The 17,866-nt window shown below is 39.3% G+C and overlaps 1 protein-coding gene across 11 annotated transcripts in view; it reads left to right on the top strand.

The window, feature by feature from the left end:
• FAT3 (FAT atypical cadherin 3) overlaps positions 1-17,866 on the top strand; it is a 402,153-nt gene that overhangs the window by 322,359 nt on the left and 61,928 nt on the right. For 10 of the 11 annotated variants that reach the window (XR_007903072.1, XM_051779182.1, XM_051779179.1 and 7 more), the window contains 4 exons: positions 3,613-7,686; positions 15,057-15,253; positions 16,301-16,454; positions 17,317-17,550. Coding sequence is in view for 10 of the 11 variants with exons in the window: in XM_051779182.1 (XP_051635142.1) it covers positions 3,613-7,686; positions 15,057-15,253; positions 16,301-16,454; positions 17,317-17,550 (4,659 nt within the window). In the remaining variant the exon portion in view is untranslated. Of the gene's footprint in view, positions 1-3,612; positions 7,687-15,056; positions 15,254-16,300; positions 16,455-17,316; positions 17,551-17,866 lie in introns of those variants that run through there. The other variant, XM_051779186.1, reaches the window with a different exon arrangement.

The following is a 17,866-nucleotide window of genomic DNA, read 5'->3' as shown; positions in this document are numbered from 1 at the left end:
CAGAGCAGTGCTTTGACAGTGGTTCACCTTGACACACAAACTTCTTTGGTCTTCCTTCTCCCCTACAGCTGGGGGAAGGAGACACCTTCTCTGTTGGTTGTTTGGTTTTTTTTATTTTGAAACTACTATACCCAAAACCTGGCAGAACAGAACTTCATTCTGGAATAGGCTGCCCAAAGCGGTTGTGGAGTCTCCTTTTCCAGAGATATTCAAAACCTGCCTGGGTGGGATCTTGTGCAACCTGCTGTAGGTGAGCATGCTCACCTACACTTTCAGGAGAGTTGGATTAGATGTCCTCCAGTGGTCCCTTCCAACCCCAACCATTCTGTGATTCTGTGACTGATTCGTGTTCACTAGATGGCTACAGAGCCTGTTACCTCTAAGTCATTGGTTCAAAGCCATCACAGAACATAGTTATTCAAAATTGCAGCCAGTGACTTGTTTTCAGGGTGCTGGCTTCAGACTAGTACACAGTGGATACTCCATAAAAATATGTCACAACAGCTGGTATCTCCTGGTGTCTTTGCCAGTATTTGGATCAGAGGAGCATGGAGACTAAGACCAGGGCTATGCTGAAAACTTCTGTCAGCACAGCCATAGCATTTTAATGGCACAAGGTCTCTTGAAACTAAGGGAGGGTGTGATGACACCAGATTAAAATTGCTTTTGCTGTTAAACTCTAGATATTTACATTTGCCATGTAATCTGTACCAGCAAAAGAAATTCCTCTGCTGATGCAACAGCATGATAATAAAACATTTGCATTATCTCTAACACATATGCAAGTGAGTGTAAGTTTCTCTGGCTCACATGAATCTGAAGTTAAGAATTATCTCTGAGATAAACCATTAAGAGATATACATGAAGGATGCCTGGAAAAAGAAAGAAGGAAGTAGAAATTTGTAACCTTTGGGTTCTTTAATGTTTCATTTCTACTTTTGAAGGGCTTTATTAGTAATGTGAATCTTTCCACTGTAATAAAAGCAAAACTTGAAATTTATATTTCCCTAAAAAGAGGTCACAAATACTTTAGATTGTCCTCATATTAAGCAGATCACAAGCCTTTCCCAGTATTAGGCTCTGATCGTACTGTATCACTATTTGTCCCTATATTATTGTAAAGACTTTTCTTTACAGTTGCAATGGCTTACATCAGTTAGGAACAGGCTAAATGAAAAAAAAAAGTAATGAAATAAAATATCTAATATTTAAGAATGTCATACTGATTTAACTTCATATAATTGAAGCTCACACCTTAAAATAAGCTGATACAACCTGATGCTTAGAGAAGACCCAAGCAACTTTTTTTCTGTAGTTATCTTGTATGCCCTGTGGAAGGAGAGTACATTCAGCAAATCAGAAAGTGAGGTCTTTTGCACCTATAAGTGTTGCAATTAGACCAACAAAGATGTTAGCACTCCAAAACAAGTATTTCCTTTATGCACTGCATTTGGTCTTACCAGTTATTTCTCACTTAGATCAGGGGAAGTTTTACACATGCCCAGGCAGGACAACACTGTGCCTTTATAGAACAAACTCGGAGCAGACCAGATTAGGTTCCTGGGGCAATGTTTTTCAAGGCTATTCCCAGCTTTTTCTTGACACCCTATTACTATTATGGGCTCCAAACCAAATCATATAGAGGTGCTACCACAATGTAAAGAGCAACCTGACATGTTAGGAGTATGGTTCCCATTACAGTGGTAATAGAATCATATGTGATGCAGACAGAAAAATATTATGATTAGAAAAGATGCTTTAGCTGTTAGATGGTTTCTAGAGACTCTGTTTTTCATTACAGGCTGTTTCTGTTTCATCATGAGCTCTCCCTGCAGTGTCAGACTTGAAACCTCTGTTTACTGTGATCCCCACACTCCTCCAGTTTCATTGTCCATGGATGTCCCAATCTCAGATATATCAAAATTCAGTCTTCTGCTGCTGTAGTTTCTATGATCCATAAAATCTGCCGTTGATAATTTTGATTTTAACTGCAGAATTCAGATTGTACACAACCCTGTCATTCAGGGGAATTACCTCATATCTGAAGAAAGTAATTGGTAAAGAAAGTCGTTTATGTATAATTTCATAAGAAATTGTTAAAGGAGAAGAACCAGCTCTGGCCTTACAGAAGCAGTCAGGGGCTAAAAATTATTAGTATTAGCAAGCGCTGACAAAATAACTGCAGCATCATTTGTAGTGTCTGTAAATGTGACAGGTGCTGTGGTTTTTATGAGAATTTGTAGCTCTAGAAGAATTTCAGCTCCTCAGTGAAAAGTACAATTTTTGGTTTAGCCAGTAGAGTAAACTTTACTGATCAGAAAGGCTGGATATAAATAGAAAGCCACTACCAGTATTGAACTACATACAGGAATATGTAGCTTAAATTAGCCTCCTTGCCCCAGAATTACAACAGATAGTGAATCACATCTTAAAAATAGTTCACACTACCTCACTTCATTCAGGATTCCATGTATTTGGCATTCCAGCTACAGTTTTCACATTTACTGCTCTGTGTACAGCACCTGTACCAATCACAGTTAAAAGAAAATCTCTTGTTTATCACCTGAGATATATTTCTCTCCAGGTCATGGATGGATGCTTGGCTGTAGATTAGAAGCAGTTCTAGATTTTAAGATGTGAATTGCAATAGAGGGAACATGTTATAATGATTGGAATCACTGTAACTCAATATGCTGTTTGTATTTAGAATCAAATTCAGAAAAAGAGTCCGTATGCTTATACATACGCAGCATCCTCTACTTTAAACAGGCACTCAAAGGACCAACAAAACATGGTTCGCCTAATGAAGATGATCTTTTATTATAGCGTAAGGATACATATAAGACGTTTTGAGTCTGTATTGCTGAAGAAGAGGTTGGCAAAAAGACCTGAAAGAAATAAGGACCCCAAAGAAGGTCATTGATCCAAACTCACTGTTTTCACCTTTATGCAGTCAGTGATATCCTTGGTTTCATGTTATAACGAGCATTTCATGACATTTTCTGCTAAATCTCATTCATCTGGATTCATTCTCCTCAGAGATCACATGATAAACCTTTGTGCCACAAGACACTTGAATCTCTTTTGTATGGTATTTGCTCAGTTTTATTTTTTCTAAATGCCACTTTAACCTTCTTATGTTCAGTTCTTTGAGTCTTGAACTACTGTAATCTCCTCTATGGTTGCTTAATATCCCATTCAATTAAGAGCCTGAGTTGTTATCCATTAGTCATGTAATTGGCTTGTTAGCCTCTGATCTCATTTCTTTGCCTTAGGTGTACATGTATTTGACTAATTTCTATAATTTAGGGATGCTTTTCCTTCCTTCAGTAGGAGTAATGTACATGCAGCTCTTGCTCAGATTTTAATACTCAGAATCAAGATATAGATAGCAACACCTGAGTTTCTGATGCTTTGAATGCGTTTACCGTCTACTGAATATCCGATCTTCAGAAGGAAAGTCTGGAAGTGCCTTTAGAATTCTTTTATGTTGGGCCTGTTGGATCTTTTTAGTAACTGCCTTTAACAAATGCAGCTAATTGCTCCTGGTTTAAGTTATCATTAAATGTTTCATATTTCATTTCTAATCTGATTCCAATATTTGTGTTTTAGGAAATACGGGAAACACATTCAAGATTGAACCAGTTCTAGGCATCATTATACTACTCAAGGAGCCAGACTTAACCACAATGGGACAGTTTGTTTTGTCAGTCAAAGTGACTGATCAAGGTTCTCCAGCACTGTCTGCAACAGCAATTGTGCGGATATCTGTGACGATGGCAGATAACTCCCACCCTAAATTCACTCTAAAAGAATACCAAGCGGAGGTTAATGAAAATGTGGATATTGGTACTTCTGTCATCTCTCTCTCTGCAATCAGTCAGTCCACGTTAGTTTATGAGGTTAAAGATGGCAATGTTGATGGAGCCTTCACCATAAACCCGTATTCTGGAGTGATCACAAGTCAAAAGGCCCTTGATTATGAACGTGCTTCCTCCTATCAGCTCATCGTGCAAGCAACAAATATGGCAGGCATGGCATCAAATGCCACAGTGAACATTCAGATTGTTGATGAAAATGATAACCCACCAGTTTTTCTCTTCTCTCAGTACTCAGGCAGCATAAGCGAAGCTGCTCCTGTAAATAGCATAGTCCGGAGTGCTAATAACAGTCCCCTCGTGATACGTGCCACTGATGCTGATAGCAACCAGAATGCTTTACTTGTCTACCAGATTGTTGAATCTACTGCAAAAAAGTATTTCACGGTAGATTCCAGCACAGGTGCAATCAGAACAATTGCAAATTTAGATCATGAAACAATAGCCCACTTCCATTTCCACGTTCATGTTAGAGACAGTGGGAATCCCCAGCTTACAGCAGAGAGCCCAGTTGAAGTGACCATTGAGGTAACTGATGTCAATGACAACCCACCAGTCTTCAGCCAGGCCGTATTTGAGACAGTTTTGCTCCTACCCACATATATTGGTGTTGAGGTTCTCAAAGTCAAGGCTGCAGACCCAGATTCAGAGATCCCTCCTGAACTAACATTTAGTATAATTGAAGGCAATATGGACCATTTTTTAATTGATTCAAGCACAGGGGTACTCACCATTAAAAACAGTAGTCTCTCCAAAGACCATTATATGCTAATAGTAAGAGTGTCAGATGGGAAATTTTATAGCACTGCTATGGTGACAATATTGGTAAAAGAAGCCATGGATAGTGGACTCCATTTCACACAAAATTTTTATTCCACTTCTATCTCAGAAAACAGCACCAATATCACAAAGATCGCTGTGGTGAATGCTGTTGGTAACCGCCTCAACGAGCCTTTGAAATACAGCATATTAAACCCAGGAAACAAATTTAAAATCAAATCCACCTCAGGAGTCATTCAGACAACTGGCATCCCCTTTGACCGAGAGGAACAGGAGCTGTATGAGCTGGTGGTGGAAGCAAGTCGTGAACTAGATCACCTTCGCGTCGCTCGAGTAGTGGTGAGAGTTTACATTGAGGACATAAATGACAACGCCCCAGTGTTTGTAGGGCTTCCATACTATGCTGCTGTGCAAGTTGATGCTGAACCTGGTACCCTGATATATCGAGTGACAGCTATTGATAAAGACAAGGGTGAAAATGGCGACGTGTCATACCTCCTGAAGGAAGACTATGGACATTTTGAAATTGATAGAGGGTCTGGTAGCGTCACTTTAAAAGAAGCCTTCAATTCTGATTTGTCTAATATAGAGTACTTGGTTGTCATTCTTGCAAAAGACGGTGGTAACCCATCATTATCTGCAACAGTAGAGCTCCCCATTACTATTGTTAACAAAGCAATGCCTGTATTTGACAAACCCTTCTATACAGCTTCAGTGAATGAAGATGTAGAAATGCACACGCCAATTTTAAGCATAAATGCAACCAGTCCAGAAGGCCAAGGTATCATTTATATCATTGTTGATGGAGATCCCTATAACCAGTTCAATATCGACTTTGATACTGGAGTTCTGAGTGTCATCAGCCCACTGGACTATGAAATAAATTCTCTTTTCAAGCTGACAGTGCGAGCCAGTGATGCCCTCACTGGTGCTCGAGCTGAGGTCACTCTGGACTTGATCATTAATGATGTTAACGATAATCCTCCAGTTTTTGATCAGTCGGCTTACAATGCTACTTTGTCCGAAGCTTCTTTGATTGGGACTCCTGTACTGCAAGTTGTTGCTACTGATGCTGACTCTGACAATAACAAGATTGTACAGTATCAGATAGTCCAGGACACCTTTAACAGCACTGACTATTTCCATATAGACAGCAGCAGTGGCCTAATTTTGACAGCACGGATGCTGGATCATGAACTCATACAGCAGTGCAGCTTGAAAGTCAGAGCAACCGATAATGGGTTCCCACCACTAAGCAGTGAGGTTCTTGTTAGTATCTCAATAACGGATATGAATGACAATCCTCCAGTTTTTAACCAGTTAATATATGAATCATATGTGAGTGAACTGGCACCTCGTGGTCATTTTGTGACTTGTGTCCAAGCTTCTGATGCTGACAGCTCTGATTTTGACAGACTGGAATACAGCATCCTATCAGGAAATGATCGGACCAGTTTTATTATGGACAGCAAGAGCGGTGTTATCACCCTCTCCAACCATCGCAAACAGAGAATGGAGCCCATGTACAGCCTAAATGTCTCTGTGTCAGACGGGCTGTTCACCAGCACAGCTCAAGTGCACATTCAGATACTTGGGGCCAACCTCTACAGCCCTGTGTTTTCGCAGAGTGTTTATGTTGCAGAGGTTAGAGAAAATGCTGCTCCTGGAACTAAGGTAATCCATGTGAAGGCAACAGATGGGGATTCAGGTGTATATGGCCAGATCAGCTACTCCATAATAAATGACTTTGCCAAGGACCGATTTTTGATTGATAGCAATGGGCAGATTCTGACAACTGAGAGGTTAGACCGTGAGAGCCCACTGGAAAGTGATATCGGTATATTTTTGAGAGCCCTCGACGGAGGTGGCAGGACTACGTTTTGCACTGTGAGAGTGATAGTAGTGGATGAGAATGACAATGCTCCTCAATTTATGACGGTCGAATACAGAGCAAGTGTCAAAGCAGATGTTGGGAAAGGTTACTTGGTGACCCAAGTACAAGCAGTAGATCCAGATGATGGAGCCAATTCCAGAATTACCTATTCTCTCTATAGTGAAGCTTCCGTTTCAGTAGCTGATCTGCTTGAAATAGATCCAGATAATGGATGGATGGTCACCAAGGGTAGCTTTAATCAGCTTAAAAGCACAGTTCTGTCATTCTTTGTCAAAGCAGTGGATGGTGGCATTCCTGTAAAGCATTCCCTCATTCCTGTCTACATCCATGTTTTACCCCCAGAGACTATTTTGCCTTCTTTTTCTCAACCCCAGTATTCTTTTACAGTAGCAGAAGACACCCTCATAGGTAGTACTATTGACATTCTGCATGTTTTGCCCAATCAGGGTGCTTTGTATAGCACAGTTAATGGTGAGTTACCTGAAAACAACAAAGACGGGGTTTTCATCATAGAGCAAGACACAGGGCTCATAAAATTAGATAAGAGACTTGACCACGAAATAAATCCTGCTTTTCACTTCAAAGTTGCAGCCACAATTCAGTTAGATAAAGTAGACATTGTGTTGACTGTGGATGTGGAGGTGAAGGTGTTGGATGTAAATGACAACAAGCCTGTGTTTGAAACAGCTAGCTATGATGCTATAATAATGGAAGGGATGCCTATAGGAACAAAACTTATGCAAGTTAAAGCGGTTGATGCAGACTCAAGTGCAAATGGGCAGGTCACCTATACGCTTGCGGTGGACTCGGAGCTGGAGAAGATCACAGAAGCATTCACCATTGATAGCAACAGTGGCTGGATCAGTACACTGAAGGATTTGGACCATGAAAAAGATTCTGCTTTCACCTTTGCAGTGGTGGCCTCAGATCTGGGGGAAGCTTTGTCCTTATCATCAACCACCTTGGTCTCAGTTACTGTGACAGATATAAATGATAATGCACCTGTCTTTGAGCACGAGGTGTACAGAGGGTCAGTGAAGGAGAGTGACCCTCCAGGGGAAGTTGTGGCTGTTCTTAGCACCTGGGATGAAGACACATCTGATGTCAATCGGCAGGTTAGCTACCATATTACAGGTAAGAAACAACTTACATGCTTTCTTCCCATAATCAGCCTTACTGAAGAACTGTGCGTGTGTCCAGTTTAGGTGAATGTTAGCTAAATTATCTATGAATGAGACAATTATGTTTTTCTTTGTTTTTGAATTTTCTTTTTTTATTTTGGACAGAATTTGCAGCATTCTACTCCTCTTAACAATTCTAGAAGTGGCCGTAGCAATAATCCAAGCATATGTCTTTGTACTTCTTCTAAGCCTTTACCTACAAGAAAACATTTAACCCTTAATGACACACCAAGCCCACTCATTTCACATAGTAGACCCAAGATTAATGCTTAATGATTTGCTGCAGAGCAATGTAGTGTGACCCATCAACCGATCATAATTGATATGTCAGCTTGAAAACCATCATAATTTAATTTTTTTACAAAGGGAAGAGGAAAATTTTATTCTTAGAGAGAAAATCCTTATATTTCCAAGCATTTTTTTTTTCTTTTGGAATGGCATTTCTCTTTTTGAGATAGGAAGTGCATGCAGGAGCCACTTTGAAACACCATTCTTTGGGGCTGGGAGCAGTAGGGGTATGAGTGAGTTTTATGTTATTGGGTGAGGGGATGCCATTTCTTATCAGCATAGATTCCTGACCAGGGAAATAGTAATATTCTTAGAAGCACTGGTTAGCTGACATGTATTGTTATATACAGCATAAGGCAATTTTGATTACATTACTAACACATTTTTCAAAGTAGGTAATATTGCTCTCTTCTATTTTGTTATACTTATTATCATTCTTTTCTCCTAGATTCAGCCTGGCTTTTGCGTGAGTATGTTATGAGTGATGGGGTACTGCAGTTATTTTTCTGTCTCCATCTTTCATTGTCCAATAGATTTTGTTAGAAAACAACTTTGTCACTGCCTCCCTTAGCAATTCAAGAGCTAATATTAACTACCTAGTAATAACCAAATTATTGGATGAATTCACATTTCTCTCACTGAATGGGATTAGACCTACACAAGACTGCATGTAGGAAGCACCCTGTGGGCAAGAATTACTTAACTAATGGGAAGTTTGTATGTTTTGCTGTGGAGCATAAGGCTCCTACCCCTTTGTTAGCTATCAAATTGAAAATGGCTGTGGGATAGTGTGTAGGGAGAGCCGTGATACTCTAGTTAGCCATAGGTTGCCTGATGTTACACATCAGAAGTAGCATCATTTTTTAAGTAACCAGAAATTCATTCTGACCATTTACATGAAAGTTTGGATTTGCTTTAAAGGTTTGCAAAGGCTATGTGTTCATAATGTGATGTGCTGTAGGATATTAGAAGTAGGGGCAAAGGTGGGTAGGTGTCAGGATTGAGAAGCCTTGGGCAAGGTGCATTAGCTGCCAGTGCCCCAGTTTCCACATATGTAAAAGTAAATAAGTAGTTCCTCATCCTAGAAATTTTGGGATATTTGAAGGAGTTTGGGGATCCCAGTGCAGAAAGTACTATGGGAAAAGAAAACCCTTATGTTCGTAACAAAGATATGTTAGTGCACCATGATTATTAGCTTTGTTCTGAAGTCTTGCAGTCATCTCTTATAGTTAATTATGCCTTTAGTTACATAATGATGTTTTTCTTCACATCCCTATCATGTTAATTTGGCAAAAACTGGACTTTTGAATAACAACTGTCACATGTGACTCAAAAATTATAGATCATTCTGTACCCTAATTTCTGTCGCAGTTCAAAATATGTCAGATATTTTGCTGTTTTATTAGCTTCTGAAAACATTAGATGTCAAAGCCCAAAACTTTCTTTAAGTCCTACTGTACAATTACTAAAGTGTATAGTCTCAGAAATTCCACTGCCTTTGAATATATGATTTGAGGTTGGAAAATGCACAAGGGGAAATTATGTTCTTTTGATTTAAATGTCAAAACATATTAAAGTATAGTATTACTAATAAAATAGTCTATTCACACTTTACCTCAAGTTGATCTCAGGAACTGCATTTGAATGTTTCATGGAATCAGATTAGCTAGACAATTATTCAAATGCTTTGGCTTTCTGGAGGTGTTTTGAGCCATAGAAACTTCTGTGAATACAATAAACAAACTCTGGGGAAAAACAAGACATTAACAAAAAGAAAGAAGAAAAATTATGAGAATGACATGTGGATCCACCAAAAACAGCTTTGTGAAAATGCACCAGCAGAAAAGTAGCACACAGAAGATAGATGGAAAAAATCATCCTTTAGAAGATGATGGAAATAAACATTCTGTGTCAGATGCAATCACTGAAGAGTCCTTTATGCTCTTTTGAGAAATACAAATGCTTATTGCAGTCTTCTGGTTGACTTTGAAAAGGGATTTATACACTCTGGTGGGCATATATATATTCTGTTTTGGATTCCTTCAGTTTAGGATTGTTTTCCATGATTACTGGCAAGTAATTGCCATTTTCAAACCCACTTTCATTTGCATTTGATGGGGGGGGGGAAATTTTGCACTTACCCTTTGTTACTTGTAGTTTGATAGCAGCTGAAGATGTTCACAAAGCAAAAGTACTATATATAAATCTTAATAGAAAATCAATAGGAAGCACAGATTACACAGATGCACTTAGGGAGCACAGTAGTTTCTTTTGTTTTCTTTTGAAAGTTCATTTGAGGTCATTGCCTATATCATTTGAGGTAGTTTGCCTAAAACCGCGGCTCTTCTGATGTCTAGCCAACCAACAACCAGCCAGATATTACTGAGATCTAACAGTGGCAAACTAGGAAAATGTTAGTTGCCAAGACTTTGGTAAAGTGTTTTATGTTCCTCAGTGATGTTAATTAGGCTTCATCAGGAACATACATCTAAGGACAGTCAATAGCCTTCAAGCTTGTTTCAGCTTATACAAGGGAGATGGACAATGTGTTTTGGAAGAAAGAACTGGTATTGTACACAGGCTTTTTGCTGGATTGCCCAGTATGAGCAAAGTGATGGGTTTTGTTTGTTTTTATCTTATATTTGTGATACTGGAGTTCTGGAGAAATGGATGTTTCTGTGTTTGGGTAGGCCTTATGCTGCAGGCTGAAGAACAGTGTCTGCAATTTTATGATAGTAAAGCTAAGAGGATTGGGTTTATCATTTCAGAAGCTCAGGAAACACACATCTTAAACTGGGAGTAAGGATAAACCTATTGATTTTGTGTGATGCAAATGCCTAGAGTTCTAACTGGGAATTGAAAATATCAAAATAAATGCATAAATGTAAGACAGAAACTAAATAAACAGGTTAGTAAATATTCAGTTCCCCCTCCCAGATGGGGACATTGCAGTGAAAACTGATACTGTCGGCTTCTAGTTTTTCATTCCCTTTTAGCTGCTATAATGGCCTCTGTGTGTGCTTTAGTAATGATGTGTGTCAAGATTTGTTTATTTTGGATCACTGTCTCTCTGCGTTTCATTTGTATCTGGCTGTTTTCTTTCTTTACTTAAACTTGAGCTTGATTTGGCTTTGTACTATTTGCTGACTAGGGAGGGAGAGAGGGAGACAGAGCATTATTTAAACTTCAAGTAACAAAAGATACTGCTGATTCTTTTAGCCTCAAAGCCTTTCTAAAAAGTTATTGGAGTGTTTTGTGTAGCTAGCACTTCGCTGTTGTGACATTCAAAGTAGAACATAAGAAAACTGCCAAAAGATTTTAAAGAATACATTAATACACATAGTCAGGAGGCTTCCGTTTAGAAAAGCTACATTATTCAGAGCGAAAAACTAATTAATTAGAATGCCCCTAGGAAACTGAATCTGCTTGCATATATTAGTGAAAAAGTTAATTAATCACTGCAGAATGAGATCTGCATCAAGACATATGTATAAGTACTAGGAAATGTTTCCTGGGCCACGGTGTGGATATTTTGCCTTTCCATTTTTAAGAATATTTCCTTGACAGTATTTTAGTGCTTACATGTCATTATTTCTGTTGCACTTTACAGTGCACCTTTACTTTCCATCAACAAGGTATAGAGCCAGTCCTAAGAAGCAAAAAAGAAAGATGAACGCACTAATAAAAAGCCATGCAGATAAACTCTTACACATGTTTGCTGCTTATTGCACAGGTTTCTGTGCAATTCAAATTGCTACTTTTCAAATGGAGTAAAGGGGAATAAAAGGGATCCCAAGAACCGTTTTTTTAATGCATATTCCCCAAATTCCTAGGTGTCATTTAAAAGCCATTCCATCAGCAACAAAGCAACAGTGATTTTAAAATTGCTCCAAGGTAGTGTTACTGCTAGCTGTAAAAACCACCAGCTGATTTTAGTTAGATTTTACCTTTCCTCTTTTTTCAGCAATGGGATACCCATACCTTGAGTGTATTGCTTCCTAGTTGGTCAGGACAGTTAATCATTTTTTTTACGTAAGGACTAGTGTGCAGGAAAGCCTGATTAATATCATGAAACAAAATAAGAACATTGAAGACCATTTTTATTAATGGTTTACAACGTTAAACTCACTGTGACAAGATTACAGCCCTTAATAAAGGAGAGTTAGGCTTTTTTTTTGCTGGTGTTGAACTGAATAAAGGGAATTAAACGTCAATCAGCAGGGGTCTGCCTTCTTTGAAGTCACATTCAGACTCAAGTCTGTGGACAAATTCTCATTTCCTTGAGTTGTATTCAGATCTGGACTGTAGTATACATCAACACTCTGTGTAACCTTCTTTAGGAGCAATGTAGGTTTATATGACACAACAGATTAAACAATGTGTTCTCTGGTGGTTATTCCAGACTGTCATAGAAATCAGTGGGAAAACTGCTTGGTTTTGTGATCAAACTGCTTGGTTTTGTGTGGTTTTCTATCAACAGAAAATATCTGTATTTGATATATCAGTTTAGTGCTGTGTATGATTCAAGGATCTTTTATAATTATAATGCCTGTCTGACTACTTTTCTGGAAATCTTATTGATTACAACTTGCTTTTTTTGGCACAGTCACAGCTAGCACAAATGGTGACGCTTAACAAGAAAGATCTGCTCAGCCTGACTCAGCTGACTTAGTTTTCATATTAAATAGAAACCAGTCTATCTTGTCACTGGTAGTTAATGAAGGAAGCATAGATTACAGCCTCTGATCTCTTTTCTGCTTTTTGTGTAGAAAGTAGATATGAAATGGACATTAGACTTTTTCTGCTTGGTTTTAAGCTCAGCTTCAAGTTCAGACCTTCTCTGCTTTGTTATTTTGCTAAAAAGGTTGCTGAGAACTGACTTAATTGTGACAGCAAAAGCAACATCAGAGACAGCCTGACAGCAAAGTCAATGCAAATAAATTTGGCCTTGCTTTTTTTTTTTTTTTTTTTTTTTTTGTCTAATAGTTATGCAGTCATTTCATGCAAGTAACTACAGGGGAAGAGGGGAAGGTTTAAGAACCTGGTCTTTCTATTGAGCTTGGACAGATCCCATGACACGTGTCAGAACTCAGAGTAGTTTGTAAGCAAATGTACGCTAGCATGTTTGACATTGTTGAACTTGTTTCAAGAAAGAATAAGCATTCTTTCCCTTAATAGTTCTAATCTGCTTTTAAACATGAGCAACATGGACAATAGTTCTCAGATTGCATTCCTGCATGGAGAGCACATGAGAAAACTTAATATGAGTAGCAGGTTAGCTGCAATTGAAGTGCACCCAGTGGAGCAGCATGATGCTTTTTAATATGTCCTTGCTGAGTTTCTGTAGCGCATGAGTTTGCTATGACTAGAGCAGTCTATCCTAAATTATTAAATTTTCAGATATGTTTTTACAGACCAAGGTTGTGTTAGACACTGGGCACAGAAGACTGAGTAGTTGGCTTTACTGGCTTTGGCTGGGGTAGAATTAATTTTCTGAATAGCGCCTGCTATGTGGCTATGATTTGGATTTGTGCTGGAAACAGTGTTTCTACCACAGGGATATTTTAGTTACTGCTGAGCGGTGCTTACACAGAGTCAAGGACTTTTCTGCTCTTCACCACACCCCACCAGTGAGGAGGCCAGGGGTTCACAAGGAGTTGGGAGGGGACACAGCCAGGACAGCTGACCCCAGCTGACCCAAGGGATATTCCAGACCATGTGACATCATGCTCAGCAATAAAAGCTGAGGGAGGAAGGAGGAAGGGAGGTTGTCCAGAGTTATGGCATTTGTCTTCCCAAGTAACTGTCAGGGCGACAGAGCCCTGCTTTCCTGGAGATAGCTGAACACCTGCCCTGAATTCCTTTTTATGCTTATACACACAGATTTGCTTTTCCAGATACACTGTCTCAACCCATATATTTTCTCAGTTTTACCCTTGAGATTCTCTTCCCATTCCCACTGGGGAAGAAATGAGCGAGCGGTTGTGTGGGACTGAGCTGACTAGTGAAGTCATAACATTGGTTTAAAGGATTTTACTGTCTTGTCTGACAGAAGATTTGGATCAGACTCAGAGAAGGGTGATTGAAGGTGTTTCTTCATGGACCATGCAGGAGTCTGTACCATTTCAGATAAAAGAGTAAATAACTGTTGGAAAAATTAATGACTGTGCCCGTCTAAATTATTGTACACTTCTGCACGTGACATGTCTTTCCTTCCTTCCTTCCTTCCTTCCTTCCCTCCTGAGGATAATGTGGACCAAAACTTTCCCTCTTCCAACCTACTTTTGTCAGCAGGCAATTTAATGATGTGGAAGAGCAACATTGCCAGGTTCAGTGTCAGAGTTAGGGCACAGTAAAAAACTCTTCTGCTTTATCTCCTGTACTCCTTTCATCATCTTCCATTCTTGGATACATTTGATCTAATTCTACTGCTTATCTTCCAACTGTTCCTCAAATGACCTCTTGTTAGGACTATTTAATACTTATGTGTCTTCCTGTGTCATGTAAACTTTTTCAAAAACCAGCATTTTAATAAGCACAAGAATGGCACAGTTGTATGATAAAGCTTTCATTAGAGGATTCCTTAATAGAACCCCCTTCCAGTCCTTGATTGCATAATCAAGAGCTAATGAAATTGTCTTGGTAACAAGAGCCACGGTGTATTACATCCTCTCTCGAGACTAAGTGGAAACACAATTGTACCAGCCCGAGAGGACTATTGATTGTTCACAGTTTGAATTTGATTATCCTTATGGGGAACTAAACAAGAGATCATCTTCAGCTCTGCTAAATGGATTTTGTTGCCACTGAAAGTTATTGGTTCGCTTTCATACAAGGCATTTGGGGGGGCAATATACACAGGGAGCATAATGTCATTACAGATCTCCCGAGTCTGCAAGTTTGGAAGCACCAATCACTGTGAAACAAATGATGGCTGCTTAGTTCAGGTCTTCTGCAATGTGTCTGTGTGTTTACACCAGGTGGGAGCTCTGAAGGGACACTCCAGTGCACTGTATGTTGCTTGTCTTGTTGCAGGAGGGAATCCCAAAGGGAAGTTCGCTCTGGGACTGGTTCAGAATGAGTGGAAGGTTTATGTTAAAAGGCCTCTAGATCGGGAAGAGCAAGACATTTATTATCTGAACATCACTGCCACAGATGGCCTCTTTGTAACCCAAGCTGCTGTGGAAGTGAGCGTCACTGATGTTAATGACAATAATCCAGTTTGCGAACAGGTGAGTTACCAACACCCACAGAAATCAACCACTGTGTTGAAAGTGATGAGTTCCCTGGGGGTGTTCCTTGCTATTTACAGTTATTCACAGGTGATGCTGATTTTCATCCTAATGGTTTTAGTTGCAGAATCTAGAGTGATCTGGGAGAGTAGCAGGATAAAGCATTCCTGTGAAACCAAGATTCAAGGATAATGGTCTCATAAAGCTAGCAAAGGAGCAATGTACACGTTGGCCTTTAGTTGGCTTTAGAACAAATGATGTGTTTTGAGGTGGCATTGGGCACCTCAGAAAAAAATATGCTCCCCTTTCACAAGCCACATTGAAATGCCTCCAATCCAGTTTAACTTCAGCTTTTCTGGACCTTCCAGATGCCAGAGATGCAGTGGAAAAGGCAGAAGAATGTAGCTTGCTCTCATGTTGTTGGGAATGCATGCAGTATGGCCTGACCACAGTTTTCAGAGTGCTAACTGTCTTTTATTCTGTGGAAAGGCAATACAGGGAACTAATTTTAGCACAATATAAAGGTCTGTGTGAAAGAAAAGGCATAGTAAAACCCAGAGTTCCTTAATGGTACTGCTTTCAGAATATACATATATATGTGTGTGTGTGTGTGTGTGTGTGTATGTATATACTCATATAATTCCCATCATTGCATTTTCACTGATGGACTACTGTCATTGCAAGAACCACTCTGTGGAATCACAGCCTGAATTTCCCTCAAAACTGCTTGATGAGGTGATAAAAACAGTTGTTTCTGTTAGCACACTCATCAAAATTTTCTTTTCATGGATGTCAATGGAATAAACAGAAGGTAAAAAATGGTATTGCGTTAAACACCTAAGATGAGCCCTATTCAGAGTCATGATTTGGCATTGTTTATTGTGACACCTCAAAGCTTAACAGTTACTTGAATTGCTAGGAATGTGTTGCATAAAGGAAAATTGTTTCCGTTATAGAAAGATGCACTACAAATTGTTTAAAAAATGGCTGTGCAAAGACTGTGAAATACTGTCACAGCATAGCTTACATTTCTGTTTTTGACTCTAGGTTGCATACACAGCACTGTTTCCTGAAGACATTCCATCAAACAAAGTCATTCTTAAAATCAGTGCTAAAGATGCTGACATCGGGTCCAATGGTGAAATTCACTACTCTCTTTATGGTGCTGGGAACAATAAATTTTTCTTAGATCCAGAAAATGGTAAGATGACAACGAAATGTTTCTTAATAGCTTTAATTCCTTGATATCAGTGGGTGCTCGTTTCCTTAACAAGAGTTAGGTTACATTTGGTTATAAGCCAGTTGTTCCAGATATGGCAGGTGTGGATGACCACTTAAAGTGGTGGTGGTAGGAGGGAGAAAGAGGGACATCTTTGTTGACTAGATTGAATGTTATAACCAGAACAGTTGATATCAATCCTCTTGTTTCCCTGCAGACTTCAAGTTAGGTCAGAGATGTATCATAGAACCATAGAACAGTTTGGGTTGGAAGAGAACTTTAAAGGTCGTCTAGTCCAACTCCCCTGCCATACACACGGTAATCTTCAACTAGATCGTGTTGCTCAGAGACTCATCCAGTTAATGTTTCCAGGGCAATCTGTGCCAGTGTTTAACCATCCTCATCATAAAAAAATTCTTCCTTATATCTAGTCTAAATCTACCTGCTTTTTTAGCTTAAAACCATGACACTTTGTCCTATCGCAACAGGCCCTGCTAAAAGTATGTCTTTCTGCATCTAGATGTCTATAAATCTTGAGAGTAACAGAAAGACAAACTTGGGAAAACATGGTGGTGTTCATATGGGTGAAGCTGTAGGCTGTTGAAGGCCACCATGAGTGGCTTGACATCCCTGCACTCATATCGGCAGCTCTCTTTTTTGGGTGCAGAGCAGAGGGGAGTGACACTGCTGTGAGTTTTTAATCCATTCATTGGAATAAGAGAGGTTGATTTTGTTTTCTGTTTCCTATTCCTGTGAAACACATGTTTTTGAGACACTTAAGCTATCTAGAATCAGTGATGGTGCTACAATAATAACAATAACTGCTGTTTTTGATCAATTTTAGGTGAGCTGAAATCTTTGGCCCCTCTTGACCGAGAGAAAATCCCTGCATACAACTTGGTTGCCCGAGCCACTGATGGTGGTGGCAGGTTTTGCCAATCAGAAATCCATCTTATTTTAGAAGATGTTAATGATAATCCACCAGTGTTTTCATCTGATCACTACACTGCATGTGTCTATGAGAATACAGCCACTAAAGCTTTGTTAACAAGAGTCCAAGCCACTGATCCTGATGTTGGTAAGTGGGAAACATTGCAAACAATAATTAACATTCAGGAAGAGTCTGTAGATTGGTGGAATTGCAATACAGATTAATTTTTCTATAGCTACTTTTCTTCATTTCTCCCTCCTTTATCTTCTTTATGCTCCCCATTTTTTTCTCTTCTATTTCTTTACATCAAAATGCTTGTGGTTAAGCTTGACATAATGGTGTTACAAACACAAAAGTATTGCAGCAGCCACAGAAGCATGTAGTCTTTTATTTTCTTGATCAGCAATAGCTGTGTTCAGGGGTAAATGATCATTTTGGGGGTAAATTCCAGCTTTTTTCCTCC

The sequence above is a fragment of the Manacus candei genome, unplaced genomic scaffold (genome assembly GCF_025592945.1).
Source record: "Manacus candei isolate 608988 ecotype Guabito, Panama unplaced genomic scaffold, ASM2559294v1 h1tg000014l, whole genome shotgun sequence".
Classification (NCBI taxonomy): domain Eukaryota; kingdom Metazoa; phylum Chordata; class Aves; order Passeriformes; family Pipridae; genus Manacus; species Manacus candei.
This window is presented reverse-complemented; position numbering and strand designations above follow the sequence as displayed.